The sequence below is a fragment of the Mauremys reevesii genome, linkage group 12, assembly GCF_016161935.1.
Source record: "Mauremys reevesii isolate NIE-2019 linkage group 12, ASM1616193v1, whole genome shotgun sequence".
Classification (NCBI taxonomy): domain Eukaryota; kingdom Metazoa; phylum Chordata; order Testudines; family Geoemydidae; genus Mauremys; species Mauremys reevesii.
Window position 1 is genome coordinate 16,009,625 of NC_052634.1, and position 27,949 is coordinate 16,037,573.

Here is a 27,949-nt window from a genome sequence, read left to right on the forward strand (position 1 = left end):
GTTGGAAATGTAAGGAGAAAGGCGGGGGGAATGGAAAAAGATAACGAAGTTGACATTGTTTTCTGGTGAGTAATTTCAGTGATGCTGCTTTAGTTTATTATACTATCTCCAATTTTGGAAAAAAAGATTTTGTGCTTACGCACAAACCCTGGCATACGCAGTTGGGTCCAGCTCCCTCTGCAGCAGGAAACCTGAAGCTGGAAAGGAACGAATCCCCCTTCTTCCCCCAAATCCACATAAATCCAGAAAGAAACCAACCACCTAACCCAAGAAAACCATGGAGAGCTTTTACCCTGGGAGGGGTGGAGAGCCAGAGCCCCCATGAAATACCTTAAGGACTGTGCCTCGATGTTACAGGGAAGAGTTCAGCAAGCATAAAGCTGGGGGTCATGGCATGGAACTCTCAGGTTTGGGCTACACACAGATTTTGTACTCATGTACCTATCTGGTTCAGGGGTGATTTTTGCCTTTACAATCACAGCAGAATAGCCCTGCTGGGGATATGCTAGACTCGTGTAGAGATGCCTTGCCTGTATGGACACAGCAAGACAGCCCCCTGGGGGGAGTGAGCCTAGGTGCTGATGCCAGCCCCACATAGGCCTAGCAGAACAGTCCCAGGGAGGTGGTTCTGGGTTAGGGTTGCCAGGCATCCGATTTTCGACCAGAACGCTCAGTTGAAAAGGGACCCTTGTGACTCCAGTCGGCACTGCCAACTGGGCCATTAAAAGTCTAGTCAGCAGCACTGAGGGGCCAGGGCTAAGGCAGGCTCCCTGCCTGCACTAGGTGGCTCCTGGAAGCGGCCACATGGGTGGCCAGGGAGGCTCAGCAGCTCCCATTGTGTGGGAACCACAACCAATGGGAGCTGGGGGGCAGGGCCGCCTCCAGGCACCAGCACAGGAAGCAGGTGCTTGGGGCAGCCAATGGAGAGGGGCAGCGGGTCCCTCAGTCCCTCTGGGAGGGAAGGACCCACCACCAAAGAATAAAGTGGCACGGTAGAGCTGCCATCGAACTGCTGCCAATTACAGCTCCCTCCCCCCCCACCCCGCTTCGCTGCTTGGGGTGGCAAAAAAGCTGGAGCCGGCCCTGCTGGGGGGGGACGGTGCCTGCAGGGATAAGGGCAGCACGCAGAGCCTCCCTGGCCATCCATGTGCCTAGGAGCGGCAGGCCACTTCCTGGGAGCCGTGTTAACTGCCAGCAGCACCCCACACCCCGTCCTGCACCCCAACCCCCTGCTGTAGCCTAGAGTTCTTTCCCACACCCAAACCCTGTCCCAGCCCACAGCTCCCTCCTGCACCCCAAACCCCTCCTCCCTGGCTGCACCCCCAGCTGGAGCCCTCATTCACACCCCCTGCCCGACCCCAGCCTGCGTCCCCCCACACCCAAATTCCCTCCCAGAGCCCACCCCAGCCTGCCCCCTCCCACCCCCCTCCCCCCGCCTGCAGCCCCCTCCTCCCTGGCCCCACCCCAGAGCCCCCAACCACCAGCCCCCTGCCCCACCCCAGGGAAAATGAATGAGGGTGGGGGAGAGCGGGGGCAGGGTTAGGGGGGTTTGGGACGGGGGTGGGGGGGTGAGCCCAGGGGCCGGGCCGACCCTGCCCACGCGGCGGGAGCTCTCGCGGGATGGACCACGTGGCTCAGGCCCTGACACCGGAAGTTGTCCTAGGCAACCGCCCCCACCAGCAGGCCCCACCCGGCCAACACCACGGCCGAATCCGGTCACGTGACACCTTACCCGCCGGCCCCTTCCGGGCGTCTCTAGTCTGGACCGACACGTCACTGCTCGCGCCTCAACCAAACTGCCCCACTCTCCAGACCCCGCCCCTCCTCTCACCTTTCCACCAGCCACAAGTCAGTCCTAGAGCGTCGGTCCCGGCCCTCGCACTGAGTGACAGGCACGGTATCCAGTCAGCTCAGGCGTAGCGGGCCGCATCCCCGCGGCGCGGTGAGGGACAGCGGTGTGTGCCAATGGGGTGTTCCCAGGAGCGAGGGGGGGGGGCGGCAGGCAGGGGTGGGTGCGCGCAGCGGCTGGATGGCTGAGGGAGCGGGGCGGAGAGCAGCGCCCAGGTGAGGGGCTGAGGGCCCGGGCCGGCCTGACTGGGGGGTGACAGCGGGGCGGGGGGGTGCGAGGGGCTGGGGGAGGGGCCGGCTTGTTCCCACTCCCTCCGTCCGGCATCTCCCCTGCGCCGAGTCCTGCCCCCCCCCGCCTCGCTCCCGCCTTCGGGTCCCTCCTTGGCCACCAGGCCTCGGCGCCCATGGGCGCTCCGGGACCGCTGCCCGCCGGGCTGACCCGCGCGGGTGCCTCCTTGGTCCGCCTGTACCCGCCGCTGGTCTCACGCTCTGAGCGTCGGGCTAGGGGCGCTCTGGGGCCGGGCTTGTTTCGGTTTGTACAGCGCCGAGCACGAGGGGATCCCGGCCCATTGCCGGGGCTCCGCCGCACGCCTGCAGCGCTAGAGCGAATAACGGGGGAGGGTGCGTGCGTGCGGCAGCGGCTGCGTCGGGATGGCCGAGGGATAGCGGCCAAGTGGAGCAGCTGAGTATGGGTGTAGCGCTGAACACGCCGAGGCCCGTGGCCACGTATCTTTTGTGGCAGCCAGTTCCGTAGTCTAGGGCAGTGGTTCTCAAACTTTTTTTTTTTTTGCCGCCCACTTGAAAATTGCTGAGGGTCTTGGCGGAGCACTTAATGATCTTTCCAAATGTTGCTTGTACTGATAGCTAACTATCGTAAAGCACTTTGGATTAAAGTGCTATATTAAAAAAATCTTAATGTTTTCTGTTCTGCAAGTAAAAGCACACCACTCGTATTTTAATATCAGTAGTCTTAGCTTTCTAATGCAATGGATGTGCCCTTTCTCCCCTGCTGCAGCAGCCCCCGAGCTGGAGCTGGGAAGGAGGGCCGTCTTTCCACAGTCCTGGAGCCGGGCAACATCGCCTCTTTCTCTGGCCGCAGCAGCCCTGCACATCCCAAATTCCCCCCACCCCCTCTTCTCAACCCACTGTCCCCTTCCACCTACCCCTTATTCCCCCCAAGGCCACCACCTCACCTTACATGTGCGTCTTCTCCAGGATCCAGGCACCTAATTAGTGGAGCCGTGTCTGTGCAGCTCTACTAATTAGATGGGTGGCCTTCGTTCTCTTGTGTGTGGCCACCCAGGCACGCATCTTAGAGGGAACTATCTGCAGACCACCTGAATGGAGCTTGTGGTCCATGGACTACAATTTGAGAACTTCTGGCTAGGGTCAGCTCTCATGAAATTTCTGTCTCGTGCACTAAGGAGCCTTCCCCTGCAGTTTGATAGTTGCATAGTCCCAGTGACAGGTAGCTGTTGTGAGAGGTCATGCTCAAGGGCCGGGGGTACCAAGGGCCGGTTCCAGGGAGGGCTATTGAGCTAGAGACTTTGAACTGGACTGTTCAGTGGTGAGAAGTGCAGAGTGTGGAGACCTCTGATGAGTGACTTAGGATGCTAAGCTGATGGGCTGCTGTATTTTGTACCATCTGAAGCTTTTTCAGGGCAATATGAATTGCAATAATTTCCTCAATATGAGTTGCAATAATCAAACCCCCAAGGCCATGAATGACATTTATTATATTGATCACCACAAGGAGCTCTGTATCTGATAGAAGTGCAATCACCTGGCCAGTCATAGATGGAAGTGGGCACTTTTTTTACATCATGATCATTTGGGTAGCCAATGCCATGGAGGATTTTAAAACGGACCCCAAGGTTACTGACTGACCTGCCCTCATTAGTAGGGGGAGTTGTAGAGAAGCCAAATTCCTTGAAGGACTTTCTCTCATCCTATAAGCATCACCTTCATCTTGCCTGAGTTCAGCTCTAGGGAGATGCTGATTTTGTCTGGACATTGAGAGAGCTGGGAGATAGTGCTGCATACATTAAACGTAAAGAAGATGCAAAGCTGGGCATCATCTGTGTTTGGTTGGCACTTCCACCTGTGTTAGCTCTTTAGCTCCCCCAAAGGCATCATAGAGCTGTTGAATAATATGGGGCAGAAGATTGAGTCTTTGGGGACTGCAGGAGAGGGAACAGTTGCCTGTAATGATGCACTGTTCTATCGGAGAGGAAGGAGAGGATGTGATGTCTTGGTGGTATCAGTTCCACAGTTATCTTGGTTCCAGATGTCTGGGTGGTCTTGGTGGTATCAGTTCCACAGTTGTTCCCTTTTGCTTATTCCTCTTACTGAGGGCAGTTACTGTACAGGAACTGCAGGTCGCCCCATCCTGATGGCAAAACCATGGCTGGACAATGTTCCCTAGACTTAGTAGAGCGACCTATAAGGCAGACTGGCTGTCTGGATTCCAGATAGTGACACACAGAGTAAATCTGTCGGCAGCAACTCCAGCACCATATCCTTTGTTACCCTGAAGTTCCTGGGGCTGCTGCCAAGCTCAGAGCTGGATTATCTGTTATCTAGAAAGTCTCCAAAGCCAGTGCCAGATTCTCTTGCCCTAACAAGCCATGGGCATTTGCATTCTGTTACCTTTGAGTAGAATAACAATGGTCTTTCTGTGTCCCCTCAAATTGGGAAACTATTAAAAATGTAGCATCAGTGATTCAATTTTGGATAATATTTTTGGGCAAGTTTGTAACTTTTCTGATAGGCAAAGTAGATGTGGAAGTGTTTCTGAATGTATCTTTATTTTATTTGACAAATCCTAAGATTGTCAAGTCTGGTCTCTCCGGCTTAATTTAAAGGCTCATTGGGTGTCTCAGACATATGGACATGGAGCTTTCTTTGTCCTTGACGTGTTAGAGACTCTAAATCAATTACAAACAGAACTTATTTCCCAACTTGATTTTGTTGACAACTCTTTAACAAATACAAGAGTCTTATGTATTCTGAATTAAAATCCCTTCTCTTTTTTAATCAAGTTTCACTTCCCTCTTGTCTGATATCAGTCCTATTGGTTTTGTGTTTATAGAGCCTCTGGGCTTGTCAGGATTAGAAAAGAAGTTTCACCAGATTGAATCAATTTAAAATCAAACTGGTGCAGTTTTACTACCCTATCCTATCCTGGTCCACAGGAGAAAAGTCCTGAATTTCTAGTGGAAACAAATCATGTGGAGGGGGGGAGAGGAGATCCTGTCAGGCTTTCTTCATGTATCAAATGGAAGTAAAAAAGGGCACAAACTCTGTGTACTGTTTTGTTTGGGATTTCTTTGGCCTTTGCAGGTCACATTAAAAGATGAAGGGAGGGTTTTAGGCCAGGGAATGCTTTTGAAGTATTACTTACTTACTGCTAATTGCTTATATAAGTTTACATTTACATGGCATTTTACACACAGAGAAACAGACACATCCTCTGCCCCAAAGAACTTACAGTCTAACGCAAGACAAACTCAAGACAAGACTGAAGACAACTGATCAGGTGAGGCGGTTATTGGTGAGGAGGGATTGCTTGAAGAGCTGTGTTTAAAGATGAATTTGAAGGGGGAAAAGGATATCTGGCAGGTGAGGGCAGGGAGAGTGTCCCAGCCCTAGGGGGAGTATAGTAGAAGGCATGAAGCTAAAAGTGAAAGGAAGTGAAGAATGGCAAAGTAAGGGGAGAGGGACTGAGATCTAAGCAGGGCTGAAATTAGTGAGAAATTTGAATCGGATTCCACAAGAGACTGAAAGCCAGTGAAAGTATCCAGAGGGGGTGACATGGTCAGAAAGACAGGAGGGGAGATTGCCTTTTGGGGCAGAAATGGAGAGCTTTGTGGCATGGGAATATTGAGCTGTTAATTCCTTATTTAGAGAGCTTCTGAATAAGCTTTGTAACTGGAATCCGAAATGCTGCTCTTGGGCTGCGGGCTGCCTTGCTCTTGGCTCATCCCTTCTATCCTGTTCCCTTTCAGGTGTTCAAGCATCATCCATCACAGCCTTTGATGTGAAAATGACCAAGTTAGGGTTTCTCCGCCTGTCCTATGAAAAACAGGACACGCTGCTCAAGCTTCTCATCCTGTCGATGGCAGCTGTGCTATGTAAGTCTGAGCCTTGATAATTCAACTATGAACATCCTCAAAAGGCAACTTCCAGAATGTTGCTAGCTCAGCTCCATGTTCTGCATTTCTTAGGGTAACGGAACTCAGCTACTTTTAAAATAGCTTTAAAAAAATCTTTCCATTCTTTTTAAAACATTGAAAATAACATCTCCCCTCCCCAACTCCCTCAAGGGGTCAGTTTGAGCCAGTCCTGGATATCAGGCCAAACGCACCTTCTCTGATGACGCCACTTTTCACAAGTTTTAAGCTTTCATCTAACAAAGATATTGAGCTAAATCAAGTTTCCCTTGCTGTGTGAATGCTGTTCATTGACTCTCCCTTCTGCCTGTGTATTGCAGCTTTCTCCACTAGACTCTTCTCTGTGTTAAGATTTGAAAGTGTCATCCATGAATTTGACCCGTAAGTATCCTCCTTGTGTCTTGTGGGCTCCAGTCAGTCTTTTTCCTTGTGAGAATGCAGAGATGGTGCTGTGTTTGTCAGGGTCACATTACTCTTCATGCATGAGGGTGCTGAGCAAATTGCTCTGCGCTAAAGATGGGGGATTGAAAACATATCTTTCATCACAGGCCTTTAGATTCCCCTCCCCCAAAAGCTGGCACTCCCCCTGTTGCCGGTGATTCTTGCTGGAGTGTGGGGCTGGCTTAGATGGAGTTTACTTGAACAGGTTCCCTGGTAGCTTTGGTATCATTATGTTGCTGCCAGTGGCTGCCCTCTGGACCTGGTGGGGATCAATGCAGGACCCCCCCAAAAGTAAAAGTACAATAAAATACACTTAGTTAGCAAAGCTCTGAGTGCCCCTTGCAGGTTTGAGCTCTTATTGATTAATCTACTGGAATTTGCGGTCACCTTTGAAACCAGTAGAAGTACCCAAGATGTCCAAGGGGAGGTGGATAGGGCACCTTCGCTGCAGAGGTGCAGGGTGGTTTAGTGAAGCTGGAATAAAGTATTGAACAGTTTTGTGACATGCTTGCTGGGAGGATGGGGGATCAGACTGGCTCTGCAAGCGGTCTCTTCTGGCCCTGCTTTTACTGAGGCTGTCCCAGTAAAAACACAATACAGCTATCTTGCAAAATGTTAGACAGCCCAGATATGCAAAGATCTGAGCTGCATTCTTTCTCTCTTCAGAAAATATATTGCCAACTGTTGTAGCTTTGTATTCGGTATCTTTAGTCATAAATATCTACATCTGGAGAGTGGTGCAGCTGATCACATTGATACCTGCTAAAACTCAGAATGCATAGTAAAGAAATGGCCAGAGCTCCTTGTATCTAATACTCTGTGCTTTTGCACATGAATCCCCTCAGGATTTTATTTCAAGACTGTATACTGCTGAGCACTTAGGCTGGCACTCACGTGTCATAAGTGGTGACACTTTCTCGTGCATTGATTAGTTAAAGGCTGAGATTGGAACCTGAGGAGCAGTAAACAGCATTTCCCATGTCCATGCTGCAGACACACTCAACATCTCATGATATTGCAGGTATTTTAACTACCGCACGACCCGCTTCCTGGCAGAGGAGGGCTTCTATAAATTCCACAACTGGTTTGACGACAGAGCATGGTACCCCTTGGGGAGGATCATTGGTGGAACCATTTACCCAGGTAAAGCCAGGGTGTTTCTTTTTCACTAAACCCCACTTTAAAGTACAAGAAGTTCAGATGGTGCAGATTCCAAGCCCTTATCTTGGTTCAAGAGACTTATCCCTTAATCTTCCCTCTCCTGTTCCCGAGCTCAGAGATTTTTGTGGCAGGGCAATCAAACTTGATTTCTCTCTCTCACTTTACATCAGTGTCATGAAACATTAGACTTGTTCTTACTGGTTGCATAGCTGAAATGGTACCTAAGAAGTAATTTTGGATAAACAAATTGACTAGTAATATGATAGCCCACTGGGCTAGCATCTGATTGTGGTAGTTCAAATAATCCTTGCTGGGACTTAGGGATTCTTCATCTAAGATAATGTGATTGGCGCTGCGCATGCCTGTGTCTTTCCTTTTCCCCCACACCCTCTTCTCTTGGTTTGGGTTTTGGACAGTAGTTGGCTGGCGTGAATTATACTGTTGATTGTATTTGCACTGTGGTACTTGATTAATACAGAGGTGGAATTCTTTGAGCTCACACATGATCTGGGCCTTCATAATTCTAATACAGCCCTGAGATAACAGACTCCACTTAAACGTAGTCCAGTTTTGTCCTGCAGGGTGGCACATTGCTGCGGGTTCTCCAAAGGTAGAACATAGTTCAAAGCTGCTGTCTGGTTTACTCAAGGCCAGCTCGGGGAGGAAGTCTGCACTTCATCCCATGTTCAGAGCCCAGTTAAGACAGATGCCAGATGTCTTTTTAAAGGGTCTGGAGTATTTTGGTGGCTGTCTCTTTAAATCTGACCAATATCCTCTTGGATCAGAGGCATGGCCAGACATCCCCTGTTTTATATCCTCTCCCCACCAAACCCCTAATTTTAGGAAGGTTTGGGGGTCCCTGAGACCTTCAGATAATACAGTGTTAAGGGCACTATAAGTACCTAGATGTTCATAATGTACGTAAGGAATTAGTTTAAATGCTTTAATTTGATAGTGTCCCTCTAAGCTCTCTTTACCGCAGCTAAATTATCCCTTTCTCATCTTAAAACAGCATCTCAGTTGCCTTCTGTGCTAAATGAAGTATAGCTCATGTATTGCTGATGAATCAATGACCCCTTGCTAACAAGTTTGTCTCTGTCACTCAGGTTTGATGATCACATCAGCAGCGATTTATCATGTTCTGCACTTCTTCCACATTACCATTGACATCCGAAATGTTTGTGTATTCCTGGCTCCCCTCTTCTCTTCCTTCACCACCATAGTAACTTATCACCTCACCAAAGAACTCAAGGTAAAGAGTAGATCTGTGCATAGCTGCTGAGTTTTGTAGCTTTCAGCAGGGGGCATGAGATTTGCTGTCTGTTGTACCTGTATGACAGAGCAGAAGCACTGAGAATTGCAGGGAGAGCTGAGATTATGGTCCTTAATACTTCTGTTACTTTGTTGTCTATTGATTATTTGCTGTTCGAGAGCCAGATTCATCAGGTAGTTCAGTTTATTCATCTGGCCATGAAAATCCCCCAAACTATTTGTGAGGCCTGTATATTCTTGACTGGGCTTTTTATTGACTCCTACCCAATGGGATCTTTTCCATGCGCTATTTCATTTTGCACTGACCTCTGAGTGCTTGGCCCTGACTGGCTTTGATGGGGAGGCCAGCAGGATCGCAACCATGTTGGGGTCTTATAGACTAGGAAGAAATAGCAGCTCTCCCATTCCGTCACGTTTAGGGTCTGTGTCTCATGTGTTGCTCTGTGAGTGCTACAACTCCCACTGTGCCTGGGGCTTGGTAAATGGCAATAGCTAGCTTAGGTTTCCAGCTTGAATCCTGTTTCCTTGCTCCTTGTTATGGTAAATATTGCAGGGAGAATGGGAGTAGGAGGGGTTGGGGCTTAAATGTATTGCCTCAGCTTGACCCAAAGGCAGATTTCTGAGTTGAGTCAAGATCTCTACTTGTTTGAGGCATCTGGGCCACAGGTTATTTTGTGCCCTTTAAAATTGTCTGCTGCCCGGAGATGCCTTTCAAATGACCTGCAAGGCTTGTAATTGCACAGCAGTGTGTGTCCAGAGCCACCGCCCTGTCATGTTCACCTGCACGAGCAATGCAGTTCGGTCCCAAGAGCCTGGTTTTTATTTCCCCCCCAGAGCTGCTTTGCACAGTGATAGTGCAAAGTCATTCATGTTTGCTTACTTCTGCCCGCTGGCTTTTAAAAAGGTGTTTGAGCTGGAGAGGGTGACCTTGGCATTGGAGCTTGGGCTACTGCCCATCTCTTCCACTTCCCAAACATCCTTCCTCATTCAGTCTCAGATGTTTGTGTTCCCCATGCCAGCCAGCCCAACTGGGAGTTTCAACCTTACTGTCAGCATTTTGTAGCTGTACTGAGGGTAGTTTCGGGATCCTGTTTAGATGCAGCTCTGTGAATTCCTTCTGCCAGGGTGGTACATGCAGTAATCAGGTTTGACTCTCTGGTCTGTGTTTCAGTCTCTGTACTGATCCCCCTCTAACAGACAAGAACCCCTCTTATGGGCCCCAAAGGGGATCCTCCTCCAGCTCTCCTCAGCTGAAGGCAGGCTCTGACACAGGTCTCAAAGGGAGACGGGTATGGCGAATCTTCTCTAGGGCCCCTGGGGCTGGGAGAAGTGATTATTTTACCCAGTCACTAAGCAGGAACTCTGCCTTGGATTAGTTTGCTTTTTACAGCCATGCTTGTTTGTAAATCTCTCTTTAAAGACTGAAGTTGAATCTCTTTCCCTTTGACCATATGTGGTTCCTAGGATGCAGGGGCAGGTCTCCTAGCCGCTGCCATGATTGCCGTGGTGCCTGGTTACATCTCTCGTTCTGTGGCTGGCTCCTATGACAACGAAGGTGAGATCAGTTGGACTCCAAAATGGGGTTCTGTAGAGACAGAAGGTAACCCCTAAAGAACCACTATGTGCTGAAAACTGACTGTAAAAATAGCTTAGTGAGATTCCTCCTGTATTTGCTCCCAGAGACACACAACCGGGTCGTTCCTAATCAATATTCACCAGACAAAATCTTCACTGCATTGAGATGTGGCTTTTCTCCTGCCCATCCAGCATGTTTTGCCCGTCCGGTTGAGGCAGCTGACCTCTCAAGACAGAAAGCATCGTCTCTCTTTTGTACAGAAATGAGCATGCTAATTATACTCCTAATAAGAATATCGTCCGTTTCAAGTCACCATGTGATTCTACCAGCTCCATAAACTCTACTACTCTTGCTGTGTTTCTTCTTCCCCTTACCTCACTGCCAGTAACAACAATTCTGCAACTGAGATGGAGACAAGTTTTCTCTTGTTTAACTAAAACGGAATAGAATCCAGCTTACTCTTCTGTAGCTGTATTGGTACCGCTGGGGCTACCAAGAATCATCTTGTCAGTAAAGTTAGCAGATGTGAGTTGGAGAGGCACTAGAAGCAAATGTGTAGAGTCAGAAGGGACTGTTTTTACCTTTTAAAAACCTTTAACAGCACTTTAAATTGTAAATTAATTTACATTTAAATTCACATATGGGGTAGATGTTTCTTCCAGGGGCCCATGGCAACATATGCAGCGACATGTTAAGCTTGTAATATGTCGAAATCCAGGTAGGCACTGCTACTGCACATGAGGTTCCCAAACCAGTGGGGGTTGTCAGGAGCTGGACTGCATGTGCTGTGCCCTGGTCCCATTTCTGAACTTTGAGGGAAGGACACTTTGACATAGGGCATAACTTTAATAGGAGATCACATTGCCAGTGATGCAATGGCTATTACTACTGCGAGGAAATTTTGTCTCCTTGGACAACAGGGTGGACCTAGGGTCAGGTTTACCAGGGTTTTTAGATGCAGATGTTGTCTAGTGAGATTTACAAAAGTGCTTAAGCAAGTTGGGCACCTAATCCCCATCGAATTAAAGGGCTTGTCCTTTTTGCAACGGTGAGGTTGTCCTGGGCCGTTCAGGGCAGATGTTTGTTTTTGTGTCCATAGGCTTTCCAGGCTGACTTCTGTACGTTATTTTGCTCAGGTATTGCAATATTCTGTATGTTGCTAACTTACTACATGTGGATCAAAGCAGTGAAGACTGGCTCCATCTACTGGGCAGCCATGTGTGCCCTTGCCTACTTCTACATGGTAAGTATCTGTTTCTGTTCATAATATTGAGGAATCTCCAACAATCCAGTGACCACTTCAGATGTGGGAGTTGACCAGAAGTAACCAAAATACAGCCTGGGTGTCAAATGTGTCCTGCAGCTGTCTGTCTCTGTTCCATCCTGTGTTCCTTGGTGATTCCTATATGCAGGGTGTATCCTCCCTGCGGCGTGCCTGGGTATTGAAGTTGAGGATGGCTGCATTTTGTATCATTTTATGCCAGTTACATGTGTCTGCCTAGTTCCCACCAGATTGCTAATGGGGCCTATGGTTGAGAGCCCTTGAATTGATTCCCTGCTGATTGAGCTTTATTAACCATTGAATCTTTTTATTATAGGGGGTGCTGTTGCAGTGTCCAGGTGTCAAAGGCCTTGTCCTCACTAGGAGAAACGGTGTATTTTTAACACATTAGCTGATCAGAGTAAAGCCTAGGGTTTCCGTTGACAGACTGACATGTTAAAACTACAACTTGCCTTGCCTACACTAGGATTTTAACTTGTGTTGGCCTTCACCTCTTTTCCTAGTGTAGACACAGTCAAAGCAAATAGTAAGCAGAGCTGCCTAGCATGCTGTCTGGTGTCCCAGGACTCCAGAGCAGCCCAGCAGAGAGACTCTGTTAGCAACTCCAGTGTAAAGAAAATTTATCTGAAGTGTAAAAAACTAGAATTTGATTTCAAAGCCAGTAGGACATGTTTTTTCCCCCTCCTGTGGAACATTCATCCTGATCTGTTGAAAAGAAGTGAGGGGAAAAGCTTTCACTCCTCCTGTTTCCTGTGTAGTGGGTTTCATTTTGTCCAGTGATCTAAGCCTGTCTGGATGCTGTCATTAAGACCCAGTGGACGCTGTATATTCTCAGGTGCTATCTTCTGTCGCTTTTTCTTTGTGGCTTTTTTGATTGGAGCAAGCAATGCTCCATTCAGCTTTTATGAATACTGTATCAGATTAACTGCTAATGATTCTCAGTGTTGCGTGCCATATTGTTTGTGCATAGTGGTAGCATTGGAGAGTATGGGTAAGCATAACCTAAGACTATATTCAGAATACAGCAGATAATGCATGATCTGAGATGAGCCATCCTGAAATTTTTCCATGTGACTACAAAAATAATTGGATTTCTCCTTCTTTGAGTACATTTTCCTGTCAGGTCAGTGCTGGAGAGCTCATTTAAACTAGCAGAGAAAAGGCAGATGTTTAAAGAGGAGTCACTTCTTTAAAAGGAAAGATGTTTGAAATTGGGGCAGCACCATGACCCTTACGTGTGCTCTTCCCTCTAGTGGGATGTGCTAAATGTACAAACAACAGTAACGTTTGCCCAAACCTGCTGAGAGAAACAGTGAACTAAGTGTTAGAAAAGCCAAAGAGGGACGTTAACTCTGCATTGTTTGAAGCCATCACAAGAAGGCTGCTATATATGGACAATGTTCATTCTGAAGCACGTTTTGAATTGGTAACTGTTTGAAAACCACTGGAGTGTGATCATGAGTCCCACATGTGTGGCATCGGCTATTATGAGAAATTCCAGTTTTCACTTGGGTTTTGATGGGAATTTGTTTCCTTTTAAAGGGAATTTTGAAAGCATTAGTTTGCTTAAGAATCAGATCACTCCTGAGTGAAAATGATCCTGTTTTTGAGCAAAAGCCCATGATACTTTGTGGGTATGTTGTAAGATTGGACCAGTTATCTCTTATGACCTATGTGGGTAGCTGTAGTCTATCTTACACAAACTGTGAGCATACCATGTATTTCTGTGAAGATGGCAAGCATGGTCCTGTGTTGGACAGAGTTTGGATGCCCTGTAATGAAAGATGCACAGCTCAGCTTAGATTGTCTTCCTTAATATATTTTACTTAAATATTGATGGTATTTGATCTGCTGCATGTTTGTTGCTTCCCTGAGTGTGCCGTCTTTCGTCCACTCTGCAGTTACTGTCCCAGTCGCATTAGCCAGGATTTGTATAAAAGGGAGAATGGCTTTTCTGCATTGTAGTACTCTGGGCCCAGTTGTCTCCCTGTGAAAAGGAGTAAGAGAATGGGAGATGGCCTGTAGAATATTAACCTCTTTTCCATCCCCACAGTGCAACTCGTTCTGAGCATAGAATTGTTCTTTTCTCTTCTTACCCAGGTGTCCTCGTGGGGTGGCTACGTGTTTCTGATTAACCTGATCCCCCTGCATGTCCTTGTGCTGATGCTGACAGGACGCTTCTCCCACAGGATCTATGTAGCCTACTGCACAGTGTACTGCTTAGGAACCATCTTGTCTATGCAGATTTCCTTTGTTGGCTTCCAGGTAAGTGAAGCAAATGAAACAATGAAATGGAGTATGGTCTAGTGGTTAGAGCAGGGGAACTACAGGTTGATGTTTGAGTTTTGTTCCTGGCTTTGCCACTAACTTACTGTGTAACCTTAGGGGAGATGCTTCACCTCTCTGTCTCTCAGTTCATCTGTAACAGAGAGATAAGACTGAATTTCCTCCCGGAAGTGTGCAGGGCTTCATGAACTTTGGTAAAGCTCTTTGCACAGTTCCTCACAGGGCTGCAGACTGTTATCAGTGCTAGCAAATATCCTGACCTGCTGTGTTTTGGATATTTTATTATAAAATAGCTATAAGTTCCAAATCACTTGGGTTTGCCTGTTCTTAAAACCACTTGGTCTTCATGGACTTGCTCAATTACATTGTGATTAAGGTCATTGTTTCTTATTACGGGTTATACTAGTCCTAGTACTAATTATGGAAAGTGGGGTTGTCCAGTGGGGGATGGATTCTGCTTCCAGCTCTGCCATACTGACTTTCTGGGGCCTTGGGCAAGTCATTTAACCTCGCTATGCCTCTGTTTCCAGCTCTGTGAAATGGGGAGAATGCTGCTTTACAGCTTCTGTAAAATGTTACAGGAGACTTTATCTGAGCCACTGCCATGTGCTAAATATTACAGTATCAGTTCAGGTCTGCTTCTTTGTTTTAACAAATTCCTGGGGAGAGAGTATATGGAAAAAGGGATTGGTATGATCAGGGCTCTCGTGGCTTCTGGATTTAATTTTCCTTGTGGCTTCCTAAGAGCTTTAATTTGTGTAAGAAAGTGACTCCTCCTGGCACCCTCTGCAGAGAGGGGAAGGCTTCATGTGACTCAGTGAGAACGTTGCTGGAGAGCACGTTGAAATGTCTCTGTCGTTCTCCTCCGCATCTGATCCCGTTCTTTCTCCTCACAGCCTGTCCTGTCATCTGAGCACATGGCTGCCTTGGGGGTCTTTGGCCTGTGTCAGATCCATGCCTTTGTGGATTACCTGCGCAGCAAGCTGAACCCCCAGCAATTTGAAATTCTCTTCAGAAGCGTGATCTCCCTGGTTGGATTTGTTCTTCTCACGATAGGAGCCGTGCTGATGCTGACAGGTAGATTAAGATATGTGATAAAAGCTGGGCTCGTGGTGGTGACGGAACACATGAATTTTCTGCTTCACTTCCCTGGTATTGCTTTGAAAAGTGGCCTAATGGTTAATTTCAATTCATTCCTTTAATGAAACAGGAAAGAACCCTTATCTTGGCTGAAAAATTCTACTAGCTTTTATACCACATTCTGCATGCAAAGTGTAGCTCTACTCTGAAATGTAGAAATAGCTCCTTCTTCCTCAGACCTGATCCCCTGTGTGTATGTTCAGAGTCATCATCATCTTACGTTATTCACTAAAAGCATGTTTAGTATTTTTGTTAGCCCAGCAGAGCTAGCACAACTCCTGGAGCTGGACTATATTCTGGTTCATGTATCATCAACAGAACAGTTAACTAATCTCCAGCGGTAGAGTCTGTGTGGTTGGTGATAGAGTTAGAAAGGACTCTCGGATCCCACACTGAGTTTGCTGAGCTTGGAATCTGAACAGATTTGATCTGGAGTCAAGGAGAGACTATTAAAAAGGGCATGGTGGAGCTCCATGCTGAGAGTGCCTTTCAGAGGAGGGCTGCACTTTACAGCTATTTTAAAACCTAGCAATTGAGGAGTAATACATTCAGTATATTAATAGTGTTGCATGTGATCAATATTTGTGAGATAAAATTACAGCTCTATGTATTCCTCCTCTGTAGAAGTACTTTTTGGTGTAAACTGACTCGTGACTCCAGTACATAAATGTGGATTTCTCTCCTCTCTGCCAGGGAAAATCTCGCCTTGGACTGGCCGTTTCTACTCTCTGCTGGATCCTTCCTATGCAAAGAATAACATTCCCATCATTGCTTCAGTCTCTGAGCACCAGCCCACCACTTGGTCCTCCTATTACTTTGACCTGCAGCTTCTTGTTTTCATGTTCCCAGGTGAGTTCAGTGCATTTATTTATGGAATATGCTCTCAAACCAATCATCTTCAGATGAAGAAAAAAGTTGCTGCAGAAATTCTAATTACAGGCCCCTGCCCACACCAGTTGGGCAAAAGCCCTAGAATGGAGGAGTTTTTTATACCAAAAGCTAAAAACCTTGTCCTGCAGAAGATCAGTAGGTGCATTGCAATGTACACCTGGTTAGGACTATATTTTAGGGCCATTTAAAAGCTTTAGCTAGTGCACCATGGAGCTGCCCCCGACTTAGCATTGTGGTTCTTAGTACATCCACTCTGAAACCTGCACTTTTACTTCTGGAAACATTTCAGATTGTTGACCCTATGGCCTGGCCTCTGGCTTGGGTCCCAACTGCCAAGGAAGAGCATTGTCTAGCAGACAGAAGACGGGAATGGGAGTTAGGACTTCTGGGTTCTGTTGCCATCTCTGCTATTGTGTGACCCTGAGCAAGTCATTCCATTCTCTGTAAAATGGGATGATAATGCTTAACTGCCTTGTTAAATACTTTGAGATCTATGGATGGAAAGCTATAGACACAATAGGCTCTGGGTATTATTACCACTGGAGAGACGGCCTATCCCCACCATGAACTGTTGTCACTGCTGAGGTTACCCCAGGGGCCTTTGCCCTCAGTCTTTAGACTTGAGCATTTGGGGTTAATTGGTGCTAATATTTTGAATTACACCCAGATATGAATAAGAAGCCAGTGCAGTCTGCAGAGCATTGGTTAGTGAGGATACTACAGCCTAGTATGCTTCATACACAAAAACCCACTAAATCAGCAGAAGCATTCATTACTGTGCCAATAAAATGTCCTGCTCATTGTGTCTTAATGCTGTAGTACACCACATGCTCTCATGGGTCTCCTTGTTATGCACAATAAGCCCAGCATTTGCTCAGTCTTCTAACCCTCATCCCCATGCTAATTCATCGCAAGATAGCCTTACAGTACCTGACCAGCACCGCCCCATCCCTGGTGTTAATGCATTGTAGCCTTGCATTCCCCTTGGACAGCCTAATGCTGCATGTAGTTGATTTCATTGTTGGCATCAGGTGATGCATTCTAAAATCAGGTGATTCATAACATTCTGCTTTGGTCCGGCACTTGTTTAATGCAATGCTGGAAGGAAATTGCCAAGCTGGCTACTGACCTGTCTCTCTCCCTCTCTTACAGTTGGTCTGTATTACTGTTTCAGTAATCTGTCGGACGCCCGCATTTTTATCATCATGTACGGCGTGACCAGCATGTATTTCTCTGCAGTCATGGTGAGAGCTGCCGCGTGCTGAGGATTGAATGTGCAAAGTCACGGGATTGACTGTCCTGGGAAAGAAAAAATGGGTAGAAAGAGGAAATGGGTAAAGTGGAGAACTAGGATGGCTCCTAGTCAGTCTGCTATTGACTCACTAGTGGCCTTAGAGTAATTTCTCCTCCCTGTGTCTGAACTTTCTCAATTGTCAAACGGGGCTAATGTCACTTACCCACAGAGGTGGTTGAAAAAGTCATGACATTTTTCTGTTTTTCAATCACACATGGTTGTGAGGTTTTGTTAAGGAATGCAGCCTTGTGAGATTTTTGAAGTGGCAATGAAATATCATTAGTCTCTCTATTACCATCGCTGTGGGTGAATAGATTTTTGGGAGGGGTTAGTGAATGTTCTTTCTAGTTTTACACAGCTGAGTTGTAAAGCCCATCGAGCTCCCCTGGTGGTAGGCTCTGGGTTTCATTATTAAAGCTGAGTGGCTGATTGTGAGCTAGTAGTTTAGGATTTTGCTGTAGCTCATTGTGCCCCAGGTGAGAGTTGACCTCTGTGCATGGAAGCATCCGTTAATTCTTGGTTACAGTACAACACTATTAGAGGTTCTAGAAGTGATGTTAAATTAAGATCCCTCCTGCACATGGCTGGTGGCCATCACAGAGAAATCCAAAGACCCCATGGAACTAGACCAGGGGGTAACACCAGTGTGTTCACCATAATGACTGCCCACCAGAAAACAGTCTTATGTCCCAGGCTGGGATGGTTATTGTGGAGTATAGAATGGCTGTTTGCCTGTACAGTCACTGCATCGGTGGGGAGGAGTTATATGCACCTACAGTCTGTATTTCATTTCTGTACTCACTGTGCACCTTGCTAGGAGCTCATCGTTTTGTGTCCTGCTGTCTTCAACAGGTGCGTCTCATGCTGGTTCTGGCCCCAGTTATGTGCATTCTGTCTGGCATTGGGGTTTCTCAGGTGCTCTCCACTTACATGAAGAACCTGGATATCAGCCGACCAGACAAGAAAACCAAAAAGCAACAGGACTCTACCTACCCTATTAAAAACGAAGTAGGTTTTTGTGCATGATTATAATCCAGGCTTCAAGGGGAAGCCATGTGGGGACTGATCTGGGGGAAGTGCCCCAAACCTCTATGGGCGAATGTAAATAAAGAAGGTGGGGGAAGGAGATTGTCGGGGAGTGACATGGGGATGGTCTCTAGCCCTCCTCTTGAGTAGCGCAGAGAGGATCAGTGGGAGAATCTGTCTAAGGATACACCAATCAGCGCTTGTGATCCCTGCACTTGGGTTGAGCACAGCTCTGTGATATGAGGTTGAGTTCTCTTTCAAAATGCGTGAACCTTCTGACGTGCTTTTGATACTGTCTGTTGCTTTCCTAGGTTGCCAGTGGCATGATCCTGGTCATGGCTTTCTTCTTGATCACCTACACTTTTCATTCGACTTGGGTAACCAGCGAGGCCTACTCCTCCCCCTCCATAGTGTTATCTGCTCGTGGGGGAGATGGCAGTAGGATCATCTTTGATGACTTCAGAGAGGCGTATTACTGGCTGCGTCACAATACGCCAGAGGTAAACTGCCGCAGGGGCTCTGCACAAACAAAGTGATCTTAGGGCTTGGTTTCAGGTGGAGCAGGGAGACTTGAATCCTGACATCTTATAGGCCTATTGCACCTTCTGTCACAGGGGAGACAATGGCAACAATTTGGGCTAAAATGCCAGACTATTTGACTAAATTAGATTTATTCCTAGTAAGGCTCAAAGAGGAGGCACTGATCAGGTTTATTATTTAAATGCGCTAAATCAAAACTGCAAGCGGAATTAAATCTGTTTCTGATGAGCAGGGTTTTATGTTTATTTTCTCTACTGCTGTACTTGTCCACAGTGCACAACTGGGAATCTGGACTCCTGGGTTCTAATTCCCCATGGCGTGTGACGATGGGAGGTCACTTATCCAATATGTGCCTCAACTATTCCATCCGTAAAATGGAGATAATAGTTGCATAGCTCTCTTCTAGGAGAGTGGAGAGGCCTAACTAATTAATTGTTGTTTGTAAAGGGCTCTGATAGCCTGGTATGAAAGGCACTACATGAGTGAATATTATTACACGGAGGGTACGCATGGTGTTAAATTTTTAACCCATCTCTAGGTCCCAAGCTTCCTGGCAGGGGCCACAAGGCCCTATTTGCAAGGTACTAATATTCAGCACGATGGCATCCCACACTAATGGAAAACTGGGGAAATGTAAGTTAGCTGCTTTTAGAGTGTATCTGGAGAGGAAGGACCCTGATGGAATACCCTCCATCACTTGCAGAATGACTTGCTTTTACACTGTTAAGTTCTTGGGGAAGTGAAGGTTCTTTGCCATACTGTCTGTTGCACATCAGCTGGTTTGTTTTCTGTAGAGTTGCTCTACTGTTCACGAGCGCTGGGCTGCTGGCCTAGACTTGTGGGAAGCAAACAGCTTTGACACATTTGTTTCGTTTGTGGGAGGTTATGAAAGTGTAGGTCAGTCGTTGCTCTAACTAACTTTACCATTATGTCCCTTTGAACGGGCACTGGGGAGTACAGCTCACCTCTGCAGAGGGCTTGCCTGTGAGGATGAACCTCAGAGTTCTGAACTCCTTGGGAATGGAGGTTGCTCGTAACTCTGAACAACACGTCATGGTTGTTCTTTCAAAAGTTTACAGCAGAGCATTGACTTAATACAGCTTCGAAACTTTACTGTGCAGAAGGAAAATGCTGCTTTTAACCATCTTAATGTAAATGAAACAAGCACAGAAACAGTTTCCTTACGTTGTCAAATCTTTTTTTTAAACTTTCCATTGATGTTTTTAGTAGTTTGTTTAACACAGTACTGTATTATATTTGCTTCCCCCCGCCCTCTCTACTGCTGCCTGATTGCATGTTTTTGGTTCCACCTGGGGTATGTGGTTGACCGGTCAATTCATAATTGTGGTGTTCTTAAGTCTGAGATTCTACTGCATGTCTCTGTCTTGGCCTCCTGAGACCCAATGTGTCATTTTAAATTTAAAACTGTCCAGTGCAGTGGGTAGTTCTGTCACATGTAACATAGGTTCAGAAATTACCTTGGTCTCTGGAGCAATTGGTTGTATTGCAAGACTGTCAGTCTCCAGAAGGTAACATGTTAGTGACTCACTCTACAACTAATGCATGGAGCAGTTCCTGTGTTGGACCTATCTAGTCATGCAAATCAACCGTTTTAGATGGTTGCAGCATAAGGCAGTTTGATCCTGCCTATGGAGTCTAGAACAAACTGCATCACAACTCCACATTCTAGCGTTATAGTCTGGGTCTTTGCACAGCTGTAACACACTCTAACGTGGTTGTAATACACATTGGTTCAGTTTGTGAGCAAGAATGCTGTCCACTGACATGGTCAGTTTGGCTGTGTAAATATGCCTTTGGCCACAGATTTCAGACTCAAAGGAAGAGACAAAATGGCAAGGTGGGGGTCCCTCTGGATACATACTGATCTAGAGGTGATCTGTATGTTGAAATGGTTGCAGGGAATATTGGCAGGCACAGCATCTTTGAGCCTCTTCTCCATTTTAACCAAGCCTTTCTCGGCAGCTTTCAATGAATTCCCTGTTGCAGACTTCCCCTCTGTGTATTTTGTAGCTGGGAAATGAGATAGCAGACGGTTCTTTTCCAGATGTCTTTATTTGCAGAGGTGGCCCAGTTTTCTGCAGAGCTCAGCTGTTTGAGCAAGCTTTTAACGCCTTTCTCCCCCTCCCGCCCCTGCTTTGTCTCTGAACCTTTGGTATACATGGCTCTGTGGCTGCCCAACTTTTTTCCATCAAAAACTAGTTGAACTTCAGTGAACTCTGTAGTGTCCTATAATGTTTATTCCTAAGTGACCCTAGAGCCAAAAGACTCTGGGAACCTGACACAAATGTTTAAGCTTCTCAGGGCAGATCACTCAGGCCTGGGACTGAAGTGTGTTGTAGTGGGAATAGGACCGCGCCCTTTCTGAATGTTGGTTGAAAGCAGGTGACTAATTGGTTCTTTTGTATTTGAATGCAGGATGCAAAGGTCATGTCCTGGTGGGACTATGGGTATCAGATAACAGCCATGGCAAATCGGACGATTCTTGTAGACAACAACACCTGGAATAACACACACATCTCCCGTGTTGGTCAGGTAGGTGCAGTGACTCCTTGAATGCAAGACCTCTCTTCTTAGTGTACCAGAAAAACCTCCATGGATGAAGATTAATTCTTCTTGGGACCTTCAGTGCAGGAACTCGCTCTCATTTGAGTGACCCATGCTCTTATTTAATGATGGAGACAATTCCATGATGCAGCTTGTACTCCCATGTGATGGGGTTACTGTGCATTTCATGGCTATTGCTTGACTCTGGCTTTGTTTTTCTCCAAGGCAATGGCATCCACCGAAGAGAAGGCCTATGAGATTATGAGGGAGCTGGATGTCAGTTATGTGCTGGTAATATTTGGAGGCCTCACTGGATATTCCTCAGATGGTAACATATGTCACTCTGAAACCCTTTGCTTACAGCTCTGCTGTGCAAACTCCTGCATGCTAACTCATCCCTCTAGCTCAGTTGCCCACACTCCCTTCTTGCATGAATAACCCTTATTTCTGTGCTGTGATGCTCCCATCTCCTGCCTGCACAATGCACAGTAGCAGCTGCTGCACCGTGTGACCACTGAAGAGCTGGCTGGAGCTACTGCAGTGCTGAGTATACTCTGCACAAAGAAAAGGGGAAGGACAGACCTGGCCCCTGGTTACTCTTAAATTGGAAGGGTTTGTTACTGATATTTTTCTTTTATTCTAATGTAAATTAATCCCAACACACAAACTAGAATGGACAGGTAGGCTGGAGGTTCTGCTGGGCTTCTGGGCTGGATAATCAGTGTAATCAGTGTAGGGGTGAGCAGGTGCGTGGCAAGGCCGGAATGCTGGTGAAAGCCTGGATTTGTTTGTACAGAACTGTGTGATCAAAGGGTGTCTAGAGGGCTTGCTAATCGTATCTTCTGAGTCTTCGGGCTGGCTATTAGAGAAACACAAAACCAGTTCTCTGCCAGGAACAAGAACAATCCTGCAATTCAATTGTAAGTACCATCTGGAACTTACAATAGTGCATTATGCAGCAGTTTCACACAGAATTTACGTTACTGTGAGACTTACTACAGAGGTAGTGATTAAGTGCCTCATGATCACTGATGTGGTGTGCATGTTTGAGGGAAGGATGCAGTTTGGGTAGCAGGTGGAGCATGTGTTCCTGGGCAAAGTCACTTACACTCTCTGCCTTCATTTCCCTATCAGTAAACTGGAAATAATTCCCTACCTCCCGGTGGGTATTGAGGTTTAATGAGTTCATGTTTACATTTAAGAAGAACTTAGATGGCACCTTTTACCTATTTGCTCACTAAGGCCCTAGCCTGTATGATTAGGGGAGATTACAGAGTTCAAAGCAGCTTTATCTACCTTCAGCTTTCTTCACTCAGATCCACTGATACAGTTTCAGCCTGAAGTGAGGCTCTCCAGGAGGTCCAGCTGCTACTGACATTTCTGAATGTAGGGCTTGAGGGCACCTGCCTTTCAGCTTTGTGCCTCCAGATGGGCAATTGTCTCAATAACCACATGCCCTGTGTGTGGTCCTTCGCATGGGTCACATGCCTGAAGTCTGAAAGGTGACCCTGCTGAGTGCCATGCTTAGCCGCTTTGACTGCTTGCTTGAAGTACGTGTGATCCATGAAATACTTTGACCTCTCTTTCCTACCTCCTTTAGATATAAACAAGTTTCTGTGGATGGTGCGAATTGGTGGAAGCACAGACACCGGGAAGCACATAAAGGAGCATGATTACTACACGCCAACAGGAGAGTTCCGTGTGGATAGGGAAGGTTCCCCTGTGTTGCTCAACTGCCTTATGTACAAGATGTGCTACTATCGCTTCGGGCAGGTCTACACAGAAGCCAGTATGTAGTAATGGTCCTTATGTTGGTATTGCAGGAGAGCATCAGGAATACTATCTAGGTGTTAGAGCAGGGAACATGGGTACCCAGATACTGAGGTTCTGTTCCCAACTCTGACGCTAACTTGCTGTGTGAACTTGAGCAAGTCCTTCCTTTTTCTGTCTACTCTGTAAATGGAGAGGGTGTTGCCCCACCTCCTGGGGGTGAGGAAAGAGGGCTTCTATTGGCAGGGCTGTCATTCCAGCACCGCACACCAGTGCAAAGTTCTATTTTGGAATATAAAATGCATTGCCAGGCTCTGGGTTTTCTTTGAAGGCATTGGCAGCTCCAAGCCTGCTGTGCTGATGTTGGCACATGACTGCCTTTCATGAGAACATCTTGATACCTGACACCAAAAAGTTAAGGATGCATTTGGAAAGGAATGCAAAAAATAACACCTCCCACTTACCTTGTTTCCCTGCTCTGACTTGCCCGAGGAGGCTTGTACTGCAGCCCTTTAGAACATAAAGAGATGAAAATCCGACTTTAAATAGGGGGCACAGACTGCTGGAAGTCACCGTATGCTGTACATTCAGAATGGAGTCATCTGGGAAAAGAAGAGCCTGGCCTGCTCCATGTTTTGAATGCATTGTCTGCCCACTGGGTTTTGAGAGGTCTTGGGAAAGGATTTTCATTTGGGTTGGAAGGACCTGTATTATTTCTGCCAGAAATGTGGACTCTGAAGCCGTTGGTCATTTTTCCCCATCCCTTCTTTCTAGAGCGCCCCCCAGGTTATGACAGAGTGAGAAACGCTGAGATTGGAAACAAAGACTTTGAACTCGATGTGCTGGAGGAGGCATATACCACAGAGCACTGGCTAGTCCGAATATACAAAGTAAGCAGGCAGCGGGTGCTATCGTCCCTCTACAGGGGAGCAGGGGAAAACTGGGACCAGTCTGGGTATCTGGGGTTTGCCTGTGCTGGGATATGACCCTGTCTGACAGCCTTTTTGGAAGTGAGACTTTGGGAATTTTTTTTTTTTTTAAACAAAGGATGGAGTCCAGCTTTCTAGGCAAGTTTAGGCTCCTGATATGAGCTACAAGTCCTGGGAAGCTGCCAGGAATGCCGTAGTAATTGGACTGCTAAATTTAGAAAGGAGTTAAGCTTTAAACTTTCCTTCAGGGTGCTTTGTTTCTTTAGTTGGCACTTTCTATATTGTTATACAGGAAATGCCCCATTTTGATTAGGATTCTTGAACATTCCTTGCATGCCCAAACGAGTGTCAGAGAGGATGTATTTTGTCAGCTGTGCTGCAGCGGAATTGGGAGGGGTCGGCCACCAGATGGCCATGAAGGTGAAGCTGCATAGATTAGATCACAGATCTTATTTCTGCTAAACAAATAATGAATGCAGAGTCTGGCACAAGTCTTCAGTTCCCCTGTACTGGTGCCATTTGTTTGGTCGTTGTATGTGATCACATCATACCTTCCCTAAAACAGCAAATACCGTTTTTGCCCTTTCCATTAAAATACTCAAAGGCAGCATGGGTCCAGTGAGCAGAGCACTAGACTAGGAGTAAATAGAAGTGGGTTTTATTCCCACTTCTGCCACAGATTTGCTCTGTGACCTTGGACAAATCTGTTCACCTCTCTGCATTCATTTCTCTGTCTGTAAAATGGGGTTGATGATGATAGTAAGTCCATCAGTGGCTATTAGCCAAGATGGTCAGGGATGCAGCGCCATGCTCTGGGTGTCCCTAAACCTCCAGCTAAGAGGAAATGGGACTGGACAACTGGGGATGGGATCATGCTGAAGCATTTGGCGTCGGCGACTGGATACTGGGCTAGATGGACCATTGGTCTGATCTAGAGGGGTCTTTCTTAGGTTCTTATCTTAGTTACCAAGTGCTGTCAAAATCCACATATGGCTCCTATCACCATGGTACCAAAGCACTATAGAAGTACAAAGTGGTATTCTGTTAAACTGTGTTTGAAAGTGGATTATATCTGGATAGTAATATGCAGCCAGCAGTCTAAAGAATTTGAGCTGACCATTTTATTAAACTTTAAACACTGAAATTTAAAATTATCCTGTGGCTACTTCAGCTAGGAATTGGAACCAATGGAGCATGTGTGTGGAATATGTTAGAGACAAGTGAAATGATCCTAGAAGCCGTTGCTTCTCCCCTCGCTTAGTTGGATAGCTTGTGAAAAGGTTGGGAAACAGTATAAGTGAAATGACTTGCCCTTTTGGTGTTTAGAAGTGCATTGAGCTACAGACTGCAAAGTATTTATGAACAGGAGTAAAAAGAATGTAACTTTGAACGTCGAGTTGCCAATACAAAGTGGACAAATCAGTACTAATTTATGATTTCCCCTAAACATGTGCTGGGATCAATACAGTATAGTAGTTCCCTGTGTTAGTGGAACTATAGAAAGCTGCAAAGATTATTTGTGTCTTGCAGGTAAAGGACTTGGATAATCGTGGATTGTCAAGAACATAAATTTGCCTTCAGCTTTAACGCAAACTGCACTGACCGAGCCTTTGCCTGTGAAGCAGAATTTTTTTTATACAGTTTGTAAGTGCAGAAAGAAGTTGGATTTAACTGCCTGTGAAGTCCCATCCTCATGCATTCAGTCTGTATTCGATGGAATGATTTTTTTATAAATATGAACCGGTTACCAAATCAGAAATATTGGCTTTATGGTGGGTTGATTAAAGGGAGAATGAAAAAAAGTGTTTCTTTTTTCCCTTCCACTGATGGTGCCAGATGCAGCAATCCAGATGTCCACACTTCCCCTGATAAACAGGAAAGGCATCTTGGCCTCTGTCTATCAACACTCAGCAGTCTATAAAACAGCAGTCCTGGTCCATTTAGAATTTCAGATCAAATCTATGAAACCTCTCCTCCTACTCAAACGTGCAGTAAACTTCCGTGTGGTTTGCTGTACTGGAGGGCACTGAACATATTGCCTAATATAAAATGGCAGCACCTGCTCCCCTGACATATAAAACAAAGCCTCTCCCTGCCAGCTTGTATCTTCTGCAGCCTGTATCGTTCTAGGCATCCTCTAGTTCCCTGAGCCACCTTGTTCCAGACTTCCCTCTCTCATGCAGCAGTGGCATGGTTCACTGTTAACAGCCTCTACCTAAACCCTCCAGTTTGCTTTCTCCTGGCAAGGTCAGTCCATACACCTCATTAGCAATGGAAAAAAAATGACTGAGATGCATCACCCAAAAGGTGATTGACCTGGTACCATCTGACATTTTGATTAAAAAGCTAGAATGATATAAAATTAATATGGCACACATTAAATGGCTTAAAAACTGGGTAACTGCTAAGTCTCCAACTGTAAATGGGGAATAGTTATCAGGTAGGTATGTTTCCAGTAGGGTCCCCCAGGTATCTGTTCTTGGCCCTATGCCATTTAGCATTTGTATCAATGACTAACAAAAACAAATAATCACTGATAAAGTTTGCAGATGATGCAAATTGGTGGTAAACAATGCAGAGGACAGGTGATTGTTTGTTTGAGAGTGATTTGGTTCACTTGGTAAAGTGGGCACAAGTAAGCAATATGTATTTTGAATATGCCTAAATGGTATGCAGCTAGCAACAAAGGATATAGGCCATGCTTGTAGCATGGGGGACTCGATGCTGGGAAGCAGTGACTTTGAAAAAGATTTGGGGGTCATGGTGGATAAGCTCCTACTGTGATGCTATGACCAAAAGTGCCTGTTGCCATCTGACAGATGAAGCAGGCTTGTGCACACCCTGGGCTGGGAGTTGCCTCAAAGCCAATAGATGGAGTTGGACACTAGTGTTCCAGGGACCGTGGGAGATGGTCTGAGGAGAGCATGGCCGAGAGAAGTGAAGCAGGTTAGGGTAGCGTACGTCCTGCCAGTGAAGTTTATGGTTTCCTACAAGGTCCGTCTATGAGGCAGTACAAGGTGGGCGTGTCCCAAGGACTAAGCAACTAGTGACAGATTAACCATAAACTAAAAAGAACAAACCATATCCTCTGCCCCCAAAACCAACCCCCCAGGAAAAATGTATAAACTGACATCTCCAGGTCTGCACTGTGGGACTTCTGAGATGAGTGTAGTAAATGCCCAGAGAGCAGCTTAAGGTGAGGAGTCTCAATGTGAAAGGGCTTGTCTCCTGCATGATCCAAGTTAGAGCTTGGGATGGTAGTTATCTTGAAGCATGAGCTAATATTTCGTGTGCACACGTTGGTGGGTGGAATCTCCTGCAGCAGGGCTTCTCAACCTTTTTCTTTCTGAACCTGCCACCCCCCCCCATACTACAAAAACTCTATGCCCCACTTGTGCCACAACTACTACTTTTCTGCATATAAAAGGCAGGGCCAGCGTTAGGGGGTAGCAAGCAGGGCAATTGCCCCACTGTCACAGGGGGTTCCACAAAGCTAAGTTGCTCAGACTTTGGCTTCAGCTGTGGGTGGCAGGGCTCAGGGCCTGGGGCTTCAGCTTTCTGCCCTGGGCCCCGGTTCCCAGTGAGCCTAACACTGGCTCTGCTTGATGGACCCCCTGAAACCTGCTCGTGGCCCTCCAGGGGACCCTGAACACCTGATTGAGAACTGCTGTCCTAGAGTATCTGCAGAATAACTCCTCAGAGGATTACTGTGCCCTGTGTTCCCTTAACAGGGAACCTTGATGAAAACAGGAAGTT

At 46.6% G+C, this 27,949-nt stretch overlaps 1 protein-coding gene across 3 annotated transcripts; it reads left to right on the plus strand.

The window, feature by feature from the left end:
* The first annotated feature begins 1,921 nt into the window (after positions 1 to 1,921).
* On the plus strand, positions 1,922 to 25,952 carry STT3A (STT3 oligosaccharyltransferase complex catalytic subunit A). 3 transcript variants are annotated; one of them, XM_039496172.1, is made up of 19 exons: positions 1,922 to 1,942; positions 5,304 to 5,386; positions 5,856 to 5,981; positions 6,341 to 6,401; positions 7,483 to 7,604; positions 8,729 to 8,874; positions 10,359 to 10,449; positions 11,607 to 11,713; positions 13,853 to 14,017; positions 14,935 to 15,115; positions 15,872 to 16,027; positions 17,222 to 17,313; positions 18,216 to 18,371; positions 18,701 to 18,889; positions 21,366 to 21,482; positions 21,720 to 21,822; positions 23,095 to 23,283; positions 24,039 to 24,154; positions 25,724 to 25,952. In XM_039496172.1, the coding sequence occupies exons 3-19, from the start codon at positions 5,894 to 5,896 to the stop codon at positions 25,760 to 25,762; spliced, it is 2,118 nt and encodes a 705-aa protein (XP_039352106.1). In that variant the 5' UTR covers positions 1,922 to 1,942; positions 5,304 to 5,386; positions 5,856 to 5,893; the 3' UTR covers positions 25,763 to 25,952. The 3 variants fall into 3 exon arrangements, with proteins under 3 accessions (XP_039352106.1, XP_039352105.1, XP_039352104.1); XM_039496171.1 differs by having other exon boundaries at positions 1,935 to 1,955; XM_039496170.1 differs by lacking the exon at positions 1,922 to 1,942 and adding an exon at positions 1,989 to 2,064.
* Positions 25,953 to 27,949: the final 1,997 nt, after the last annotated feature.

Coding starts and splice junctions, on each gene's coding strand:
- STT3A (XM_039496172.1), top strand. CDS start 5,894: ATGACCAAGTTAGGGTTTCTCCGCCTGTCCTATGAAAAACAGGACACG. Junction 6,402..7,482: donor GTCATCCATGAATTTGACCC/GTAAGTATCCTC, acceptor ATGATATTGCAG/GTATTTTAACTACCGCACGA. Junction 11,714..13,852: donor CCCTTGCCTACTTCTACATG/GTAAGTATCTGT, acceptor CTTCTTACCCAG/GTGTCCTCGTGGGGTGGCTA.